Source organism: Thunnus albacares, chromosome 1, assembly GCF_914725855.1.
Source record: "Thunnus albacares chromosome 1, fThuAlb1.1, whole genome shotgun sequence".
Lineage (NCBI taxonomy): Eukaryota > Metazoa > Chordata > Actinopteri > Scombriformes > Scombridae > Thunnus > Thunnus albacares.
Genome location: NC_058106.1, coordinates 3,347,657 through 3,372,110, shown reverse-complemented (window position 1 = coordinate 3,372,110; position 24,454 = coordinate 3,347,657). Strand labels below are relative to the sequence as shown.

General features: G+C 40.2%; 1 protein-coding gene across 4 annotated transcripts in view; it reads left to right on the top strand.

The window, feature by feature from the left end:
- The window catches only part of adamtsl3 (ADAMTS-like 3), a 297,355-nt gene that overhangs the window by 17,717 nt on the left and 255,184 nt on the right, over positions 1 to 24,454 (top strand). For all 4 annotated transcript variants that reach the window (XM_044349913.1, XM_044349979.1, XM_044350063.1 and 1 more), the window contains one exon: positions 14,597 to 14,716. In XM_044349913.1, coding sequence (XP_044205848.1) covers positions 14,597 to 14,716 — 120 coding nt within the window. The remainder of the gene's footprint in view (positions 1 to 14,596; positions 14,717 to 24,454) is intronic.

Here is a 24,454-nt window from a genome sequence, read left to right as displayed (position 1 = left end):
TGACATCCAACATTAAGGAGGACACATCATGATGTAAAAGTTCATTTCCACTGGGAAAGTTGAAGCTAGCTAGTGCTACATTTGACAACCACATTTACCAATAGCTGCCTTTCTTTCATGGGTCCGGGACACGTGGACGTATCGAGAAAAACTGGATACTGAGATAATTCAATCATACAACTCATCTAGACTTTTCAAACTTTATTGGGCCAGATGGATCCAATTGTGACGATACAAAGTGTCGTTTTGTGTTTGTGATGCTCAGAAAAATGTCTTCAAACTGTTTTTCCTTGTAATGATTGTGCATGTGAAAAATGCTTTTTGGCAATCAGTGTATATCTGTTATCTGCTACCCTAGGATTTGCAAGCCTGTAGAATGCTCACAACATTTTTAAAAGGGAACATTTTACATTTTACATTTTGAGCTGAAATTGGCTCATCAAGCACAGAGGTATCAAACTCTACATAACAATCACACGATCAGTGCACATTTTATCACACAAGCTTATCACAAAAGCAACAAATACACTGAAAATCTTATCAAGGAATTAAGTCAAAGAATTATAAATATATCCACAAAATCACTGGAAAAATAAATCAAAATAGCAAAAAAAGACAGCTGAACCAATTAGGGCTCAAAATGTTTTTTATAAATGTAATAAAGAAAAAACAAAACAAAATAAAAGACAGCATTCTACAATGTTGCCAGTCTTTTGGAAGTAAAGTTTTGGGCCAAAGTGTGTCACATGATGCTGCACACGAGTGTGTCCACAATGCCAACATCGCCCAGATGTGATGTTGGTAAAAGACCTCAGCACCTACAATACAGTACAGTGATTTGTATCATGACACAGAGTAATGTAGAAAGCGCTCAAATCACAGACGCTACTATGCAACAGCTAACAATGTCAGTTGTTCAACTGTCTGTCTTGGAACTGAAGTGATATTTCTGACTTTTTTTGTGCCCATCCAGACAGATAAGACAAGATAAGAATGATTAAATCCACAAACTTAAATTTCTTTTTGATAATTACAGTTTGACCAGATGAGTACACAAGTCCAAACATACACTGTGGATGTACAGTATATATATAGATTTCTTTGCAAAAATGAATTTAGATTTTATTTGGACTAATCTATTGGCATCGCGTGAGTGATACAGTAGTGTAAAAGGGCATCCTACTGGAATTAACACATTATATGATCATTCTAAATGAAGTCATTTTCATCACAGAAGTTGGTTTTCCACTCACAACAACTCTACACATGCCTTGGCTGGACACTACACTCCATGTTTTTGTTTTTTATTGGTGCTTTACACAGTGATGTAACTTGCTCCGGCATGCATTGCTATAAAGTGTGAAATGCTGATTAGGAGCAGCAAAAGACCACAGAAACCCTCAGTAATAGCACTGATGGCTTCAGAGCAGCTGAACAAGTCATTGCTTTCATTCATCTCATCGCTGTGACTTTTAGTCCCACAGGAGCGTAAAGTTGCATTAGACTGCTCTGTATTCAGTTAAACCACTCAGCGTTCTTGTGACCTGCAGTGTCAGGCTGATAAGATGTTCTGGAAGGTTTGGTTAGAGCTTAAAGTGGATCGCAATGAGGGAGTGAGGGCCAACTTGGCCTTGATTAATCCTACATTTCTCCAGCACTCCCCTGTGTTCTATTTATGGTGCTCTCGAGCGTTCTCATATCTTCAAATATTGCTTAATTATCTGAAGAGGCACACTGTGTTATGTTACATTTAGAGTGGAGAGAGGGTGCAGACACAATGACAAACTGAAACAAAACCATATACACACACACACAGGCTTTGAACTCTCCTCACTACATGAATGAATTTATAGACTGCTCTGAACCCTAACTGTTTATATTTTACAAAAAGGACACCTGACCAGATGCTGAAATATGGGGGATGTGTTTTTGAAGTGTTTCATGATTGATAATGACAAATGATCATGATTGAACATTTGGCTGCAATGTATGTGAGTTTTAATCCTAGAATGTCCTATCCTAACCTTATGTACGATGATGCCTATTTAGGACCAGCGGGACTGAAACATTTCTACATGCAAGGTCCTGGTAGAATACCGTACAATGTTGGATAATTACACCTGATATGTGGCGACTGTCCACCCAGGAGCTGTGTCTGATCATTTTTTGTAACTTTCCAAAACAGACAGCCAATTCAGCAACCACACCCACTTCACAGTGATTGTCAAGGTCTGCGGAGGTGTGAAAGTAGGACAGATTTGAACTTCTCTCTTAAGTTATTTTTTTCTTCACACAACTACTTCTGTGACTTTTTGTGTCTATAATCACGAGACTGAAAGTGCGCACCCATTTTATCACATCTCTTCCCACTCTAGGATGGCGTGCTGTTTGCTCTGCCTATGAGTACAACCATCAACAGGTGACAAATCAATCTGGGAAGTGAATGACAGAGTTTTCGAGATGGGTTTGAATTTTTAAGAGTTAAGAGAGAGCTAAGAGTTCTCTTTTTTGTTGCTTTGTGGGACTGGTGTATGATGGGCTCTTTTGTGTTTTCTCCACATTATTCTCTTCAATATCTGTCATCAGACACATTTTATGAGCTGTGCACATTGCAAGAGGACTGTTTAGTGTAATCTACTTGCAATAAGAAACTCAACAACTTTTTGATGTGATGGGACATGTAATCAAGGTGAAAATCAGTTCCAACAGATGCACTCCTTTTAGAAATTCGTTTTCAGTGAAATTCAGTGAAAACCAAACATGATGAGCCTTAACAGCAAATAGATTTTGGCCCTTCTAGCCGCAGGGCATAAAGATGCTGATTTGGTGTGGTCCATCTGTTGGTTGGTCCTTCCAGCACTTTGACTCAGAGTAAAATAACTGCTGGTCAGACTCTCATGAAATTTGGTACATTCATGGTCTGCAGTAGATGTTTAGCAACGTTTCATCTATCGCCATGATAAGGTCAAAATTTTCATTTTGCATATATATCATAATCTAAAAACATCACTACTGTATTGTGTCATGAACATTTTCTTTCAGTTAGTAGTGAGTTGTCTTTTAGCTGCCTTCCACTTTGATGCTTTTTTCTTTTACTGAACTTTTTATTTAACCCAGAAAATAGTGGTCCTTTTCCCCACTGAAGTAAAACTCAACCTGTAGTATAATTTCTGCTATGAGACCAGCTCTTCCTCCTCCTGCTCGTATAGCTAACAGCTCAGTCTGCACAGGATAGACTTACCAGTCATGGCTGTATCAAGAGAGCAAGAGTTCAGGTCACACACAAAGATCACCATCCGTTAACAAAAGCCCATTCATGGATATAAACAGTGTATTAGGAATTACTTTTTCATTCCTCTTCTCCTTAACACACACAAACAGATACTAAACTGCTCACAGATGCAGACACACACTACTTCAAGTATGGAGAGAATGACTGTGCTGTTGCTCTACTCACTACATTTATCTACCTTATCAAGCCAAGTCTTAACAACTAATAAAATATTCTTACTTTGCCAGAATTATTGTATGACTCCCACTACAACCTTCAACTCTGTTTGTAAGAAGACAACATCTTAATCAAAATAAGCCAATGAAATAATAAAAAAAGACTGTATAGACTGAAGAGGGCCTGTATATTATAATGGTGGACTGGGTGTTCATGGTCAAAATAGACCCTGTATATTTAGACATGATGAGATCAAAGCCTCTCATCCCACTCTTTCAGCTTCTATAATAAGAAAAGATTATCTTACAGTAGCCAGCCTTGTACACTGGCTTAGATAAAGGGAAAAATAATTTCTTGGCTGTTTTATGTGTTGATGGAAGAAGAGAAAAGTGTGTTCATTTACAGGAAAGAAATATAGAAACCATTTTTTAAAAAGGTTCTCAAAGTGAAAAGGTACATATTGCACACATGATGAATTTAATAGGATATCGCACTGCCATAAAGTTTAGGGAACTAACATGAGACAAATCCCCCCCAAGAAGAATCAATCAGAAGCAGCAGGGGCAGAAATATCCTGGCTTTTAGTCCCAAGTGTGAATCAAGTTCCAAAAACACTGGATCCTACATTTCTCATAATGCAGCAAACTGCACCTTTTCATTAGATCCTCCCCTCCTGGTAAATGCCCACATCTTTGCAACTCTACACCTTCAGTTTGTAACTGTCTTTCTGTTATAAATCTGTACTCTCCAAGGCTAACCCTGACGACATCACTATGACATCACAGTTAGTTCCTTGATGGTGAGTTTCCTGACTTAAAGGGGCCATATTATGGAGATTTACAGGTATATTTATATTCTGGGGCTTTACCAGAATATCTTTGCATTATTTACAATTCAAACAGGCTGTTTTAGCTCATGTCCCTCCCAAGGAGCCCAGTCTGTTCTGATTGGTTAGCTTCCAGAAGGTGTGTAACAGCCGACTTCCGGCTGCTCAGGGGGCTACATCAACAAACCATGAAACAAACTACAGTAGCAGGATTCCACATCTTTTTCTTGCTTGTTCTTTACTCGAAATGTTTTCAAATACATCTGTATATGTTGGAGCTGAATAGGATCTGAAATATGAGAGTGGGCAATGTAAACAACACATGGAAAAACCTTAGCAACAACCTTAGCACGCTCACTCCTCTCATTTCCTGTCAACTCTCTGCTCTATTATTGAATCTCTGCAGGCGTCAAATGGCCAAAAAAACATAGCTAGCCACATCCATGAGGAGTAAAGCTAGAAAAATTGTGATAAGCGTGGAGATTAATGTGGCTGTACAACTTATTGTAATAGAGGCAGCAACTGGTAAAATGCTAACAGCCGTCAAAACACATATAGGTTTTTGCTAATTGTAGCTGGAATGTTGCCATCAAAATACATTTTAACCGCTCAGTTCTTCTTTTGTCAGAGGCTGGGAGCAGATGTAGAGATGTACTGGTACTGCTTACAACAAAACAGTTTCTGAGTTTAGCTCTAAGCTTTGACATTGAACTAACGAGTCTGGTGCTTGTGAGATACAATGGAAGTCCATCTTTGCAAGATGGACTTCAAGAGGAGGGTAATATGATTTAACTTAGTATCCCATTTTGACATAGGAGAGGGAGGAAAATCAAAACTGTGTGTTGAATAACATGTCACAAAAAAGGATTCTAATTTCTAACCCAATATTAATTTTTAGGTGGCTTTGGGGCAGCTGTGGCTCAGGAGGTAGAGTGGGTCCACTAATCAGAAGATCGGTGGTTTGATCCCAGACTGTACACATGTCCCTGTCCATATGTCAAAGTGTCCTTGGGCAAGATACTGAACCCCAAATTTCTCCCGATGTTTGTGCCAGCACCTTGCATGAATGTGAGTGTGAACGTGAATGTGAGTGTGAAAGTGAGTGTGAATGGGTGAATGAGCAGCAGAAGCATTGTATAAATGCAGCCATTTAGGCCCAAACAAATTAGGAAATCGACTAACGTGAACACAATGTCAGGCTGAATGAATGAAGTGAGAAGAAGTAGCAGTTCTGTCTGTTTATCAGGGTTGGATAGAGGTCCATTGATTGCCATTTGAAAGCAGTGTTACAGTTTTCAGATAGGACAGGGAGCCAACAAAGCGTGAGGAAGGGAAATAGCTGCATCTTAAATAAACCTAAATTTAAAATCAATCAATCTCCAATCAACTACTGAGCAGTAACTACTGAGTCTTCCACAATCACATTGCATCACAGTATGTTTTATATGACCGGAGATCAAGGTAACTTAAAACGGCAAGAGAATTTCCACTGAGGATGGACTGGATCATCACCAGCCCTTTTTTATTGATGGTCTGATATGTATTTATTGGACCTGACCTTGAAAATGTTTCAAAGCCCCTGCTTAAGTATTTTTGGTCAGCCACTGGAGCCGAACAAATCATATCCTCCATCCTTCTTGATGTGAACAAACTCAAGCTTTGATTTCTGACCTGCTGTACATGGCTCATGCTCCCTGATTTTCCAACAGGAGTGTGACTACTGGCTTTAACAAATAATCCCTCCCACAGTCTGTAACAGCTGCCTCCTCAGTACAGTATGTTGTCCCCTGGGATGGGGGTTGCCCTCCTTGTATTATTATCCCAGTATTGGCTCCTCTGAAGTATGCCAGTGATCCAGCGTGAACCAGCCACTGCAGGGTGCTGGCAGGGTGAAGGCTGTCCTGACACTGTCCTTCCACTGGTGTGTAAACTCAATTAGGGGAAGTGCTCTACGCCGCACTGCACTGCTACGACTCAGTAACTTCACAGCAGGATAACCTGACTTTCTATGAGTGTGAGTGTGTTCACGCACGTGTGTGTGTGTGTGTGTGTGTGTGTGTGTGTGTGTGTGGCCCAGTATGGACACAGCCCTTTATTGGGATGACAAATCATGCCCCTCTCAGACATGACATTGTATTTTCAGCGTCGACCCACTCGCACTGTTCATACTGTCCTTTGTTAGAGTAGTGCAAGAGAACCAGCAGCTGTCAGAAAAACAACATAAATTTTCATCAACTATTGAAATAATTTGTTGGAGGTCAGAGATGCACTATTGTGTGTTAACTGAAATAAATAGAGCAGTAAGCTCCAGCCTGAACACTGTATCTCGTTAACACCTGCATAATAAAGTCATGTTTTTCATGGAATCATTGAATCAAATGACAGCAGTCCAGCTGTGGATACCTACATTGCACAGATTTCACCTATTGATGGTCACAACACTAGATTGATGTTTTGTATGTGATCAGGTCATAATGTGATTTAATTATATCCCTCACAATAACTGTTCCAACATTCTTTCATTCACTTTGTGATGCAGAGCGAGGTTTGTCGTGTGCCATTGAATGAATAGGAGATTGCTGCGTCATTGCAGTGATTACATTGTTTCATTCACTGTCATAAGCCGGGTTTTCCATCCAAATATATAGCAAATTAATATGTGATATTCGATAAACAGTTGGTGGCACTAATTCTGCAGTTGGGTGCGGTTAAACCATTGCAGAAGGGGTTACATAATTAAAAGGCAGCCGAAGCTTAAATGTGGAAAATGTGATGTTTCATGTTTCACGTTTGTTTCATGTGTTAATTTTGAGGAACGTTACAGTCTCCTTATAATCCACACAGACGTGATGTTGTCATCTGCTATTTTTTGACATGCTTTATGTAAGTCATGAATTATTCGCTAAATCTGTTTGCATTGCACTTTGTCGTGTTTTGCTTTTATCGATAGACCAACTTTTCCACCACAGCCAAGTGTAAAAATATTTTTGCAACCTTTTGACTTTTTTAAATTTTTTATGTTTCCACTCAGGTTTTTTTTTTTATGTGCAAATAGAAAATGCATATAAAAACAGGTGGATGGAAACACACTTGTGGAGAGCAGGGGTTTTGTGTTGTGGTGAGCAGATATGCAGTGGAGATTACTCTGCTGGATGTGTGTTACAGAAAAGTGAATGTTTACTAAGCCTTCAACTTCCTTAACATTGTCTTTATTAACAACAATCTCCACCAGCATCACAAACCTGTAGGAGGAAACACAAGCAGCTCAGATTTTGAGTTTTGAAGAGGCATAGCTTCGGCAGCTACGTCCCTACAGCATAGCTGAGCTAGTCAGTTAGACAGTTAGCAACTAGCTGGTGAACATAGAGAATTTAGCAGCTGAAGAGACAAAATGGAGAGTGAATATTGGAATTGTCAGGTTGATAGAAACACATCTCCACAGGAATAATATGCTAATATCTCTCTGACTACTTACATGTAGGTTGGCAAATGTTTCCTATTACATTTAGCATAGGGTGACCAGATGAGAATGGGGGGAAATTCAGGACAGGGGAGATGAGGGTGGGCGTGAGCTCCAGTACATTACATTCAGGGGCAATGCACAAAAGGATTGTGCAGCTTTTGCTGCCGCTAAAGCTGCGCAAATGAGAGAAAAAGAACAAAGCACCTGCAAAGGGTGAAATGCACCCCAAACTGCACTGCCAAGCAAATAGCATCTCAGTGCTCCTTTGCTATTTGCACGTATGTAAATTAGATGATATGCATACATTTGGTGCAAAATTGGCCCTTTTCTATGCGAATGAGCCTCATTGCAAAAACAGTCCAACTCACAAAGACCAGTGAAATTAACTTCTTCAGAGAGTTGGTGGTAAGTGAAGCCACTCACTCGCTCACTCTCTCTCCCTTTAATACTGTCTTTAATAACATCAAGGGCAAAATCTTCAGTTAGACACTGAGGGGGATCTAGTGGATATGGGATGGTAGGTTTATCTCGGACTTTCAGCCACTTAAAAATAAAAATGTCCTGACAGCTCTGATCCGTACAGTGAGGGGCTGCTTTATTACAAAGAATTCCACCATATAAAGCTGGAATCTGTGTGTAACAGCTGACCTGTGTAGATGTGTAGCAGAACACAGAACATTAATTACTGTCAGATCCTGACCCATCCAGTGTTAATGAAGTTACTGCTGCTGTGTAAATGTGCACAGCCTATTTCTCAGTTTGGAGACACACTTGTCATTTCAGCTGCTGTGTGATGCTGCAGCCAGCTGTGACACACAGCCAGCTGTGGGCAACAAACAGAACATCAGTACTGATGTTTCTGCAAAATCCTGGATACATTCAGTGACACGTGAACAACATTATTGTACAATTCAGACATTAATCTTAAGACGTTTCAGACCTACCTGAGTCACATTAATAGCTGTATTCTGACATTTGAGTAGATGTTATAGATGCGAAATACTAGAGAAGTAAAAGAAGCAAAATACATGAAAGTTGGTTTGTGATTGTAGAGAACTGTGTGTGTGTGCATCTCTGCTAATTAAAGACACACAATTTGAGGCTCTTGTGCTCTCTGCGGTTTTCATTATTGATCAATCTATGTGCTGAAATGTGGAGAAAAGCCTGACACATTGGAAACAGCTCCACTCACTCAAACAGACACAAAACAAGGGCAAATTGCACTCAGCTGCAAAACTTCATGGGTGTGTTTGCACCGTCATGTCATTAGCACAGAATCTTGTGTGAACAGGACCTTGAGACGGGGCGGATAGCAGTTGAAAATGATGCTCAATTCATTGTGTCGTGAGCAGCTGCAGTCCATTTGTGAATTCACCCGTCAGTGTCAATGAACAGTAAAACAAATGAAAGTCAAAACTCAACACTATAATCTATTATTTTTGTTCATAAAGTCAACTGTCTATCATTAGGAAAAAGAAACACAATGACATTGTTGTATGTAACAGTGTGTAAATCATTATCCATAACATAAAATTCATTTTATTGTATTCATTTCATCATTGCGGTGCCTATCACATCTGTCAGATCACTCCTCCGTGGCTGCCTGCAGCTACACTAATCAAAACTTTGGTTTAGTCTAATATTCAGGACAAACAGGACAGGATTCGGGATTCGGGACAACTGCCTGTAATTCAGGACTGTCCTGAATTTTTTGGGATGTCTGATCACTCTACGTCAGCAATAACAACTTTGTAAATTGCGAATGTGTGGTGGCTGTCTCTGTCAGTTTGTTTTGATGTTTTCTGCCCCCTAATGGACAAATATATATGAAGTTTGAAACTCTTGTGATGAAGGAGTAGCTGTACAGTGTGCACTGGCGTTTGTGTGAGTCAAACAATGAAAGAAGAAGAAAGAGAGAAAGTGGTGAGATGTTTATTTTAGTTAGTCATGTTCAGACGTATGGGCTGTGGGAGTCATACTTTGAGCATATGGCTGTGTGCTGTGGAGTATGTGGGGTGAGCCGGGGGAGGTCAGACATGTGTTCTGTTTAGGCGACATATAAGTGCAGAGTCTGTGTGTTTTAACCGTCTGCACAAGACTGATAATTCATCCATAGAAACATGACAGCATTAGTCATTAGTTCCAATGCCTAATGTCAGGGACCAAGCAGTAAGGTTCAAGAACACCAGGTGTCGACAGCAAAAAATAGTCATTTATATACAGCGTTAATTATTCAAAATACAAAAATAGAAACACTAGAGGAAAGTAATTCAAAACTAGGGCTCTTTAACTTAAATTGATGTCAACTAAACAATCAGCAACCTATACTGACATCAACATAACTGACCCAACAAGCAACACAAGGGAGGGTTTATATACACAAAAGCTAACCTACACAGACAAGGGGGGCAGGAATGAACAATTAACTTTATAGTACAAATGACCCTTAATACAAACAAAGATTTAAATTAAGAAACTATTTACAACCAATCTAACTGTCCAACCAAGAAAAACAATAAAACTTTAAGCCCAAAATAATTAAGCTTAACTGGATACCAAAAGGCAGACTCCCCTCTGGTAGACCCAGTTGGCCTCTCCCATTTCCTGCCTGCCACATCTTTACCGGTGCCACTTCTCTTGGCCAGGGGAGGACTTGCCAGATCCATGAAAAACAGAAGGTAGAATATAATTTAAAGCAGGGAAAAATTTTTTACTGTGAGAATAAAATGCACTCAAATTAGCAAACAAACTGTCAAAAAACTGTATGAAAACAAAAGGCTATGGGTACTGTCAGTACTTGAAATGTTTGTGATGTTAACTGTGCTAAAAAGTAAACCACTAACACTTGATGTTGGCGTGTGGTGTGGCCGCCACAACTAATAACAGATGAAGCATAGCGTTAGTTCGTCAATCCCCTGTTTTCAGGTTGCTTCACAACCATTGACTCACTCACAGCTGGGTGGCTAGTAACGGCCAATCATATGGATGCAGATGTACAGCACGGACATTATAACCTGACACTATTTACATTTATGTTTCCAGACGATGTTTTCTAATGACTTTGGTGAGCCCCATGACGTTCACATTTGTGGTTTTGAGGTGAATGTCTCAACCAGTGGTGGAAGAATTATTCACATCCTTTGCTCTAGTAAAAGTGATGTAAAAATACTCCATGACGAGTAAAAGTCCTGCATGAAAATCCTACTACAGTAAAAGTACATAAGTATTATGAGCTTGATGTAGTTTGCAGTATTGCAGTAAAAGTAGTGGTTTGGTCCCTCTGACTGATATATTATTATATATGACATCATTAGATTATTAATAGTGAAGCATCAGTGTTAGAGCAGCATGTTACTGTTGTAGCTGCTGGAGGTGAAAAAAAGTTCTGATACACAAATCTGTTTTCAGTTTTTGGACTTTTCTCTTTGATTTTTGCTGAAATATTGGATCATTTGAACATTTATTGAAATGAAAGCATGTGAGAAGTTTAGAGGGAAAAATCACTATTTGGTGGAGCTGTTAACAACTCATAGACATGTGAAATGTGACCCCGACTACACACTGCTTTTTGTAAGACGTCAAAAGACAAAAACGTTGGCAACCACTGGCTTCATCTTTAACAATGTGTTGTATTTTAAAAGCTTGTTATATTATCCATTGTGTCAAATCTTCATCTGAAAAGTAACTAAAGCTGTCAAATAAATGTAGTGGAGTAGAAAGTACAATATTTCCCTCTGAAATGTAGTGGAGTGGAAGAATAAAGTAGCATCACATGGAAATACTCAAGTAAAGTACAGATATCTCAAAATTGAACACAAGTACAGTACTTAGTTACTTTCCACTACTGGCCTCAACAACTGCTGCATGCATTTCCATGAAATTTGGTACACACATTCATGTTGTCCTCAGATTTAATTGTAATAACTTTTGTGATTCTTTAGCTCTTCATTTAGCACCATCATCAGGTCAAAAGCTCTTTGAATGTCGCTGAGGTAGGTATGGAATCTTGGGAAGACTAGCGGTTGAGAATTTTATTTATTTAATTTTAACAGGTGATCTGGGATTTCTTATTCGGAAGCGGTTGAAGCGGCTCCAGTGCGGAAGAATTGGCCAGAGTACGGTTAGGAATGTGGACTGACAGGTTGCCTGTGCAGAGAGTTTGGTAGTGGGCCAGGAAGTCTGAAGTGAGGGGCGAACGTTTGGCATAAGATGTGGTTCAGACTTACAGATAACATGCCGAAGTGTACGTGAAACAAGGCTAGGTATGGTGCCCCTGAGGACAGGGGTGAAGGGATGCGTGTGAAGTAGTAAGATGTGCGGCTCAGGCGCAGGGATAAAACAAAAACACAAGTCAATTAAGACGTGGGAGCAGGCACGTGGGGAAATACGCCCTGAAGCAGTCTGTTGCCGCGTCGTAGTGGCGGCAGGATGGAATCATTGGTGTGCCAGTGCGGGGGGTGCTGGGTAGGGAACCCACAAGCAAGTGGTCGGCTGGAGCAGTGGTGGAACTGGAGGCTGTGCAGAACTGGAAAGCCTGGCTTTGTAGGCCGTGGAGGGGCGGAGTGGCAGAGGCCAGAGTGAAAGTGCTCGTGGGCACAGAGTTAACCACGGCTGGAGCGAGGGGATCGGTGACGGGGGTGCTGAAGACACAGAAAAAACATTTGGGTGTTGGGGAAGAGAGGGGAACAGGGATAGAACAGTAGGAAATTGAGTGGGTCCATCAGAGGGAGCACCATGGCTCGGTGCAACTGTTGCTGTGGTAACAGCAGGACCAGAGGTGGCTGAGGGAAGAAACATAAAAGAAGGAGCTGCTGGAGCGGGTGGAGCCGAAAGCGTAGAGGTAGCTGCAGCTGAAGGAAGGGAAGAGGAAAGGATGAGGGCATGTATGTGCAGGGGTTGATTGTGCAGCCTGCGGACACGGGGATGAGAGAAAAGACGAAAAACACGAGACAGATCAGACAGGGAGGGAGCAGGCACAGGGGAAGATACTACCTGACACTGCGAGAGGGCTGAAGCAGTTAGCTGCGTCGTGACATCATCAACGTGCAGCGTACGGGTGGTGCTGGGCGGGGAATCCGGAAGTGAGCGGCCGTCTGGAGCAGTGGTGGAGGTGGAGGCAGAGAGGAGCAGGAAGAACCTGGCTTTGTTGTTGGGTCGGCGAAACGGGATTTGTATCTGAAGTTCAGCCTGGCCTTCAGGCGGGGCTGAAGAAGTCTGGGCTCTGTTGTAGTAGGTGGCGTTGTGATGTCATCGGTGTGCGGCGTGTGTTGGCCCGGTGGCGGACAATGAACCCGGAAGAGCGGGAGGATTTGAGCTGCCGGCGAGAGAGTTGATGGAAGTAGAGTCTGCATAGAGTTGGAAAGTTTGTTTTTATCATCGTTTCGTAGGAGTGGGACGACCGTCTCCTTGAGAGCTCGCCAGAGGTGAGCAAACATCCGGTTGAAGATGTTAATCGCTTGGAAAAGAGCCGTGTCTGAGTGGGCCATTGCATGGAATCCCAGCTGATCAGAAGCGCGGCGTCTGTAGGAGAAGGGTTCCATGTGGATGTGGTGGTGAAGGAGATATCACGTTGGTACTGCTGGATCTAGTCGTGGGTGGTATGTTGCCGAGGAACGTGGAGCACGGGCAGGAGGTAAGCGTTTGCGATGCAAGCGTGTCGAAGGTCGCGTGAGGACTGAGACGAAAGGTGTTAGACGAGCTTATATAGGTATGCACAGGTGATTGAATTAGAGAGAGACAGGGCCGTGGTCTTGTTCCTGAACCTTTGTTATAATAATAACTCCATTACACTTAACATTGTAAACCGTCTGCTTTGGCAATAATGTACTTAGTTATGATCACTTCAGTAAAGCAAATTTGAATTTAAAAGAGAGAGTGAGATGGAGAGAGAAATAGAGAGAAAAAGAAGAGGTTAGTAAGTGATGGAAGTGTGCCAGTCCTCAGACGGTCCTCAGGGAAACACATGCCTGTAGCACTTCTGCTGCGTCTGCCTCTAAGTGGCTCTAAAAGCCTGCAGGAGACACTGCTCCCACTAATCTTAATGGTGGATCATCTCTCTCACACACAATTCAAGTGGCCTGGACGCATGCACACACATACACAAACACACACACTGAAACACACAAACACACACTAAAACACACACACACTGAAATGCACACACATGCACACACACACACACAGAAACATGCACATACTGAAACACACACACTGAAACACACACACACACACACACACACACACACACACACACACACACACACACACACTCTTTGTCTCTGTCTGGAGAGCTCTCTAAATGCCAGATGCCAGTTATTCCTATCCAGTCTCTCTGTGCAGCACAGTCTCAGTCCCAGACGGCCTGATAATCAGTCTTCCCCTCCCTGCCTTCGCATTATGCTGATCATCCAGAAAACCAGTGTGTGAAGTGAACACTCTCTGAGTGTAAGAGACAGTGAAATTAATAGAAAATATTCAAGTGGAGCAGAGTGTATGAGGAATCAGCAGAGGGTTTGGTGATATCGTAGCAAAGCTTTTCTCTCATGTGAGTTGAGGAGGGGTCGGAGGGGGGAAATCCCGGCCTGTTTGGGGAGATGATTTCACAGCGTTTGTGTAGAAAACACCAGTGAGATCCAGGTTTTAGCTCACTATATTAACCTGAGAGAGACTGAGATCAGATTTATAGCCCATCATACAGCACCGAGGGCTCCAACTGGACAACTCTACTTTTCATATCTTTCTGTGTGTGTTATATTCATTCATATTTCTGTGCATTATCATGATCTGACTATTATTATTGCCATGTACCTTGCCTGGATACTGATTCACTGACATTGTGTATGTTTGTGTGTGTTACCAGTGTGCAGAGAGTCAGCCCCAGAGTGCAGTGTTCCTGCCAGAGTTTGCCCTCTCACCTCAGGGCAGCTTCATGGAGGATGCCACCGAGGATCAGTTTCTAACCTACAGATACGATGACCAGGTCAGTCACATACTCTCTGCTATTGCTGGACCAGTGTGGGTGTATAAAAGCTAATATTTTGGACTGAATCAGATTACCTGTGCTGATAGAAAATAGGTACAGGAAGCTGAAAATTATGAATTTGTTATTTATGATTGTCGTCTTACCATCAGCTCTTAGAAATGTCATCAGTTGCTGTTTGTTGCTTCTTTACTTAAATTTTTCTTATTGTCAGCAAATCTCAATGAGCCACACCGCTGTAATGGGTGACATGTTCCTTCAATATTATACATTTCTCAAAGAACTTCAGTACAAAGTCAAGAGGCTGTGATATGTAGCACAACAAGCTAGCCAAGCTGTAAATGGAACTGCGTTCCCGCACAGCTTCACAAGTTTGCGCAGTGGCGTCTGCTGCAAAAGGAATCTCACTCCTGAGGGTTACTATCAAATCACTGTTACTGCTTTTTGGAGCCGTTTCTATAGTAAACTATAACTAATATAGTAAACGCAGTCTTCAAGGATGAAGGAACAACCACTGCGCATGCATGGGAACGCGGTTCTGTTTACAGAGCTTCACTAGCTTGTTGTGCCACAGATCATAACCTCTTGACTTTGTGTTGAAGTTCTTTGAGAAATGGAACATGTCACCCAGTGCAGCAGTGCGTCTCACTGACGTGTTTTTAATAGTTTTTGGACAACAACAGAGGTCTACAGCACAGAGGAATAAGATATATCAGACACACAAGACTTGTAAGTATGATGAGTTCATTGGTTGGTTTGGCTCTGCACATGAGAATTGTTGACAATAAGAAAAATATAGAAAATCAGCAGCCTTATCCTTTAAAGTTTGTTTCGTCACATAAAAACAGGTACAAATGGGAAACATTAGAGTTACCTGGGTGTCCTGTGTGATTGACAGTCATTAGTCTTATTAGTGTTGGCAGATTTTTCACCATAACATGTCCAAGTGACAAAAGTGCCAGCAGGACTGGATAGAAAACAAACTACTTGGAGTGTCCCCTCCTGTGTTTTTGGGGAGTGACGGCAGATTCCAGGCTTTGGTTATAGAATTTTATTGGTGGGAAAACCCTTAAAGAAGTTTGTGTTCATAGTTATTACTCGCAACTCTGCTGAAGTCGCCTCCTCAAAGCATATACCTTTATATCATACTGTACCAGGTTATGCTCATCACCAAAAGCTAATCAAAACCTTCGGTATCTGAGGTGTAATGTGAGTCTTTGTGGAAAGTTTTCAGACTCTCTGTTATAGGGGACCAACGTTGAAATGATTCTGCAACAAATATGCAATCAAGAAAACTGTATCATATCAGAGATGGTCGATGCATTTCAAAAATACTCGTAATAAACTGGTCTAAACCTGGTAACATGTATACTGTACATATAGATAGAGACATGAACATACAAATCCTACACATACACACAAACATGCTTTAGGCCCCATGTTGGTGTGAGCAGCAGGTGGTGTTGCCTCAGTGCATTAGGGATGGATTAGAAGCTACAGGTGGAGTAACACCTGTGGCTTTCTGATCTAGATCTGCTTCACTCCAACAGTCTGAATGCGCTGGATGTGCTAACTGATGCACGCTCTAGTTGTTACTCCTCAGCAGTGCACTGCAGGTAGGAGATTTGAAGTGTCAGCAGCATTGCTTCCCGGGTTTTTCCCACCATGGTGGTTAATTATGCTCTGTCACAGTTCTGTCTGTCCTACATTCTATTTCAGGAAGACTTAAAGCATCAGCTAGCAGAACAGCAAGACAGGTGGTCCTGAGTTTGGTCCTAGCCAGCAAGAAGAGTTTCAGTTGGACAGTTTCATTTCATTGAATCAAAAGCCTGCTGTGTTCTTCATTAATTGAATTGACAAAGCTAACATAAGAGGTAGGGCATGCATAGAAGGCCAACATCTTAGCATGGACACTTTTACAATCCCCTCCTCCACCTACAGCTATGAGGCAGGTGACTGGAAGCATTTTGGATCTATAAGCTACAAACATTTAAGATAAAAGTTGTTAATGAGGATCAGTGTGATGCTATGAGATAGTGTCAGACTTGAATAGTTATTTTCCCTTATCTTGTCGAAGACGAGGTAATCCTTCAACATGTAGATAACGTGGGTGTCCTTTGTATCATCATAATTGTTAGAAACTGTTTGAAAAGGGCAGGCACGTTCAAAAAAAATACTTGGCAGGTGATCTGTCTATCACTGTCTATCACCGTCCTACCTTGTGAGGGAGCTGGATTCACGAGATCACATGACAATCCTTATTGGACACTGATTGGTCTGAATCAGTCGTGGTTCGGACACAATCGCATAACTTGAAGCCTTACAAGATGGATTCTCATGTGATGTCGTGATCTCACAAATCCAGCTGCTTCACAAGGTAAGCCTGTTAGATGTTCCCTGTCATTTTATTGTTAGTAAGAGATGTATTCCTTCTTTATCCTGTTTTTAACAACTCTGATTAATATGGGCTTTGATTATATTTCTTCTGCAATAGTTTTTTTTTAAAGGAAATATTCACCTGTTTTCACTGTTTCTTTAACGAATAACCATTTCCCCATTATTGTCAAATTGTGCTACTTTAGCTGATTTGTAGAGGCTTGGTTATAATAAAATAATGTTCTTGAAGACTCTTGTTTATGTAGCTAATTGTTGGATATTAAGTTTTTCTATAGGATGATATGTATCCACTTAGTTTATGCTTGCTTACAATTTGCAGAGCTTTTTGACATTAAAGAATAAGCCTAATGATATTTATATGAATGAATGAATTACATGCTGGTGGCATCATGTTTTTGGGTTATCTCAGTCTTGTGAATGTGATATCTCAGGAACATCTGGAGGGAATTTCATTACATCTGGCACAAACATCCACTTGGACTCAAGAATGAACTGATTAGAATTTGGTGGTCAAACGTCAAGATCACTGTGACCTCACAAAACACTTTTTTGGCCATAATTCAAGAATTCATACGCTAATTATGACAAAGTTTCACACAAATGTGTAATAGGATATGATTAATGGAGGAATGGCATTTTATATCCAAAAGGTCAAAGGTCAATTTCACTGTGACATCATAATGTTCTGCAGAAACACTTTTCTGGCCGCTATTCAATGCCATAACTCAGGAACAGAAGGGGAGAATTGGTGACACTAATCTTAGTGCCACCTTGAAACTGTGGTGATTGTTTAGATCTTCTGTGCTGCCAGGTTGAAGATGTGTGTGGGGCCTCCACGTTTTAGAATCTATAGCTTCTTTGCAGAAACATCCATATCTGAAGCATCGCCTATTGTCATGGCTACAACTTTGTGTTCTATCAGAATCAGTTTTATTGGCCAAGTATGTGAACACATACAAGGAAAATACACTTAATACCTTTTATTAAATTCCTTCAACGTCTTCACTACAAATATTATGAGTCTGGATAGACATGGATGTAAAATACAATTTGACTGGTTGGCAGAGGCATACAACCGCAAGGCAGTATTTCTAGTTATTATTTTGTCATGCATATAACCATGCCCAGCCTGCACAGGCCTACAAGACACCACAAATTCATACAAGCCAGGACCAGTTTGCATTGAGTCCAAATCCAAACAACAGAGAAAGTCCAAAAATAGAAAAGAATTTAAGCAACTTTCACAGTCAAATCTTACCATCCATACCATCAGTGTCTACAACAGAATTCATAAATCACTGACAAAAACATAGCCTACTATGTAGTTCTGGAGAAATTAGGATAAGCTATAATCTTGTCACCTTTTCCTGGATTTTGAGACAAAGTTAGCAATCTTCAACAAAATTGAATCACCATTCCAATGTTTTTGATCATTTGCACAGCAGAATATTTCAGAGTTGTGTCAAACCATTTCATGGAAAAATGGCTCTCTCAAATCATCATAATTTGCACAGTAGAAAAGAAAATGGGACTCACTTTCCATTTCACCCACACAGCTCTCACAAGGAGACTTCCCCACCCTGTCTGCGGCTCTCAGATGGTGTAAATCATTAAAAATTGGTCAAGAACATATGGCATCGTTTTTTTAAAAAGACTCAGTGATTTCCCAAAACAGCGGGCCACCATGGTTTTTTAGCAAACATTACTCAAACAGGAGGAAATAGTGCATTTGTTGGGGACTATTTTCAGCAGCGGATGAATCCACATTTGGTATTCTAGTGAATATTTCTTGCAGCAGGACTGTGTGTGTGTGTGGGATTGAGTGAAAATAAACTACAGTGTGTGTTTTCATGGTGATGAAGGAACATGTCACCCAGTGCAACAGTGTGACTTGATGTGATTTTAATAGTTTTTGGACAACAATGGAGCTCTATGGCACAGAGGAAAAAGATATATCAAGCTTTGAATACACACACAATACTTGTCACTGAATTGCACTGATGATTCCAAAATGCAGGGAACCTGAATTCACTTGTAATGATGAGAGCAAGGAGCCAAAGAAATTCTTTCTACCACAGATTCTGGTGCTTTTTCACTACCTTTTGAACTCACTTACTGCACTTTCCAGGTGTACTCAGATGCAGAGGCGCCAAGTTGCAAAGCTCTTACCAGGCACCCCATTTTTGTGCCCAAGCCCAAAAATAACGTACCCAAAATAAGAACGTTATTGTTCTTCAACCCTTTTGGTTACAGTCATAACTGGTAGAGTCATAATTGGTCTCATTTAAAAGGTAAATCTTTAAATTTTACAACCAAAAAGTCAGAATGAGTATATGTGATACTGAAAATGTGAGGGACAGTGACACTTAATAGGCTAAATGTGCATCAGCTACAATTGTAGCAGGTGTTCTAAATCAGTTTTACCACTGATTAGCGTTGCTTTAGCACAATAGAAACGTGATTTGGTTTCCATTTTGCAGTCAGAGCTATTACTAGTTATTTTTCAGTTAATGCTCAAATTCTTTAATGCACACTTTAAAATATGCTAATTTATATAACCCACACACATTAGCACAGAGCCGGCACATTAAGAGAAAAACACAATTCAAAAGGTTGATCACGAAACCTTTCATACCTGTTGGCTCAGCTTAATGTGGAAACTGAGTTTAGGGCCTTTATTTTAAAAGGACTGTATGTAGGTGTTGGTGTGCTATAAGTAGTTTTGGACTCATTGCATTCCTGTAGAGTTCTGTGTGCTTTGATGAGGAGAGAGGTAATTTTCTGCTCTGCTTCAAAAATGCGAATTGTTCTGAGAGCATTTCTCTACTTTTTTTAACACAATGCTGAAAATGTATGTTGTGTCAAAAGGTATTGGGTTTAGTCACAGGCACACACATATATACACACACACACTCAATGCAGCAATTCTTCTTCTTATAACTTCTTTAATATGGAGATTTTTTTCTTTTTGATTCAATAAAGCAAGGCAGTGCAGTAAAGTGATCCATCTGGCATTAGTGCGTGGTTAATAAGGAGATCTCTGCACGGCTCTCTGGACACACATCCGCATAAATCAGGTTAAGAACTTGAGAGTACATTGTGTTTTGAAGGCCTTGCAGCTGACAAATATCATACAAATGATCCCTAACGAAACACAGAAACCTTGTTTGGATAGATTCTACTTGAATGAGTTGTGTGGAGTTTTCTGGCTATCTGCAGTGCTCAGGGTTGTTGTTTTACTGCTCTGTGTGTGTGTGTGTGCGTGCAAAAGTTGAGGATGACTTTATGTTCCTGTAGGGAATTGTCTAAGCAGTACGCGAACAGAGCCCAGTACAAGAAGAGCTCCCTTCTATAGAAAGAAATGAACTTCCCTCTATAAATGACAGTCTTTTATTGCTTTACTTTCCAGGGGAGATGGACTCTTTTGAAACATTTAACAGTTTCTCCCAGTCACTGCAAGAGGACCAAGTCATCCAAGTGTGTGTCACTGGACTATAAGTTGTAAGAGTTTAGCTAACAAAGGTACAGGCACACACAGGGCTTCTTTGACTACACTGGTTTAGTGGAATGTTTTTGGCATATCAGGTCTGTGATTGTTGTTGCATTACATACTGTAATGTGTCTCACTTTCTTGGCTTTTATGCATCCAGCCTGCCATTTGGTTGTCACATATAACAGCCCAGACATCGATGCATTGCATCAAATTTTGATGAAAATGGAAGGAATTTCAACAGCTTAGGAACTACACCGGTTGGTCCAAGTTGGCCTATTTATGGAGGCAATGGTTGAATGTAACAAAGTACAGTACATTTACGCAACATTAACTTAAAATTGTATTTGAGTGAATGTATTGTGAATTGTACAATGTGCATTGTAGCCATCTTATAGGTCCACTCCAATACAATTCAGATGGAAATGTTGTAGTTTCTATGTAGCTATGATACTTTTGTTCTTCAAATCTTTATTTACTCTTCTTCCGTATGTTTTTTGATTGCTAACTATTTCTGCATACTTTCAGCTATAGAAACCATTCAAATATCAAAATGTTCAACTGACTGACTTTTCTTCTTTCTAGCATATTCCAGTGATTTTATATAATTTTTTAAAATATTCAAATATAATATGGGAGGAATGTTTGAAAGTTGATATCTCAAAAACTAGAAGTACTGAAGGATTCATACTTCATGTACAGGTGTCCCATGTTGAAATGCTTAACATATTAAAACACAGTACCAATAGCGCCACCATGTGGTCAGTTATTATCTGTTTTACGTTTTGGCCAATGACTCTTGAACTGTGAGGCCTATCAAACCAATATTTACACAGTATGTTCCTTGGATGTTGCTGATTCGACTGATATAGGCCACACCCATTTGTACCTGAAAATTTTTTCCACCATTTTGTGTTTTTTGGCAAACAATTTTTTGCTTTTGTTGGCACATATTTCATCTAATCACCAAACTTGGTACATACCATATTTAGCTGATCCCAAATAAAACTTTAAATATGAGTTTATTTTACTATATGTCTGTAATTGGTTACTAAACCTTTGAAGGCGCGGCCTGATCCACTTAACAGGCCATACCTCTTTGATGCTAAATTTGATTGCAACCAAATTGAAAATGTTGTATATACAGCCACACTGTACAAATGTGTAACATTTGATACAGGAGGCGCTACTGTAATATTATAACAGGATATACTTCAGTAAAATGTAACTTGGTACACAAGTTCTCCATGAGAATGTGCACGACATATTGAAGCATGGCACCAATTGCCCCACCTTGTGGCCATTAATGAAACACCATCATACTACTTATTAACTGCCATATCCCTTAAATGTAACAATCCATGGTAACCAAATTCAGCAGAGTTGTACAGATGGGGATGCTGAACAAGTCTGTTGCATTTTAAGCATTGCTTTGACATTTATTTCAGCTGTCAGCATTCACAGGCATATCCTGCAGAAAATGCATTTTCTAGCTACTTAGATTAAGATTTTACATACAAAATGTATGATGAGTTTATAAAATATACTGCATTGTTATAGATTAGACTACCCACCAGTATATAAAATTAGAGCTGATAGTATTAATCGATTAATCAATTAATCAGTTGACTGAAAATTAGATTATAACTTTATGACTGATTTGTTGTTTAAAGCAGCTTTAAATCATTATTATCTATATTTTTTATAATAACACTGTATGATCTGTCAGTGTGTAATGTGTTGTTCATGGCTCTGCAGCTCCCCTCGGCTTTAGGGAGCTTGATAGCGAGTTTCAAAAAAAAGCTCTAGAACTCTACTATATTTACCGTTTTGATTCACTCTCAGCTCTCTAATAGTGTGGTTTTGGGCCACAGCAGGCAGAAGTTTTCAGAGACAAAGCTATAAAAAGCCACTGTACACTACCTGCTCAGCACCAAACGGCAAACAGACACAGTTAGCTGTAGACTAGCTGGTGAACATTGTGGAGCATTTTGCAGCTAAATAGATATTTCCCTCAGGAGTTGGTAGAGAGCAAAAACAGAGCTAAAATAGAGTGAATATTGGACTTACATTCACCAGGTGTACACAAACACGACTCCACACAATCAATAATGTTGCTTCGTAACTGCTGGATGTGGAAATAAACGACTGTTTGCTACCAAGTTCAACATATCAACTTAAAAGGTGATGACATATCGATGTTGACAACTTGTTTCTGTGGCCAAAAAATCAGTTATTGCAGGTTTAAGTCATTGGCAAACCAAATATGAGGACTTTTTCTCATATAATATTATTCTCAGTAAAATTAATAACTTGGGATTCGGATTGTTGGTTTTCACTATTTTCTGAGGTTTTACAGACCAAAAATGTATTGATTAATCAAGAAGATAATTAGCAAATGAATAGAAAATGAATAATTAGTTGCAGCCCTATGCAAAATAGTTTCAAATTAGCTCTGTCTGGCTCTGTCTCAGGCAAAATGCTGCACTAGTCAGTGTGTGAAAACCGGATTTCTTTTAAAAAATGTTTTCAGCACAATGATGAGTATGACATGACTTTGATGGAAATGTACATTATACTGACTTTATTCATACGGGTAAACATAGAGGAAGTGTAGAGTTGCTCAACTTCAGTTTTAATTGCTCTTGTTTGTTCTGGCTCCAGATGATTTGGAGCCCATCACCAGCCTGACTGCTTGTTTACAGTGTTACAGATGTATTCAGCTCTCTAAGCAGGAGACGCAGGTCATTTCTGACAGTCTGCACATTTAAGATCAGTCACATCACTAAGCTGTGATAATACTGTAACTTCCTCATTAGATGCACAAACAGAGGCAGCAGGTGGAGGTGTGGTCCAACTCCTGCACCTCCACTTTCATATGAGTACTATATAAATGTATTTTGTGGGAGACAGTGTAGATGTTTTGACCATAGCAGTGTGGGAGGTACATGAGGAATATGCTGTGCCCAGTTGGACAGTTGAGGTTGCCATTTCAACTGCTTTCAAATTGCAGGCTACGGTTTGGACAACACAATCAACAGGTGAGTGGAAATCCAATCATTTTCTCTGAAGGCAGGCAATCAGGACAAAATGCTCGATGTATGGATTGTCAGCATTTGTAGACCAAGAAATGGAGGCCTCCACTGACTCTCCATCAAAGGTTGTTAACTGCCAATTCTTGTAACAATGTAATTTCCTGCCATAAAAAGCAACTCTGCTTGGCAAGTACACAATACATGAGAGGTTGGTAACCTCAATTCAAAGCCTCTTTTTTCTACAGCTTTTTTTTTTTGAAAAATTGTAAGAATAAGACCCCATTTATGCCTGGTATTAACATCTGGGACCTCATGTCACATGACTGATGAGGTAACTGAGCTATAGTGCTGCACTGATTTCCTTCTTACTGTATAATGATGTGGTGTGTTTTGGATGGAAGGTACAACTTGCAAATGTGTTCACGTCACCAGACACCTCTAGATAGTTATATGATTGCAGAGTTGGTCATGTGAAGACTAAAACTACTGTGCATGGACAATATAGCACTGTATTCATTAAAGATGGGTTTAATTTCATCGAACAACAGATTTTGGCTGACATGAAGCATCTGTATTTATTTGGTTTATGAACTCTTCAGTATTTTTAAGCGCCATGTCAGATATATTGGAACTTTATTGGAGTTTCCAAATTAGGACTCGAGAATGGAAACAAGTTAAACAGATTATTATGGTAAGGATAATAAAAAGTAACCCACAAATGCCATCTGTCCTCATCTGTCTGATAACCCTCACCTTACTCATTATAGCAGCCCCCAAGAGTATCCTACATCACCTCGAGATATGAGAATGCATATT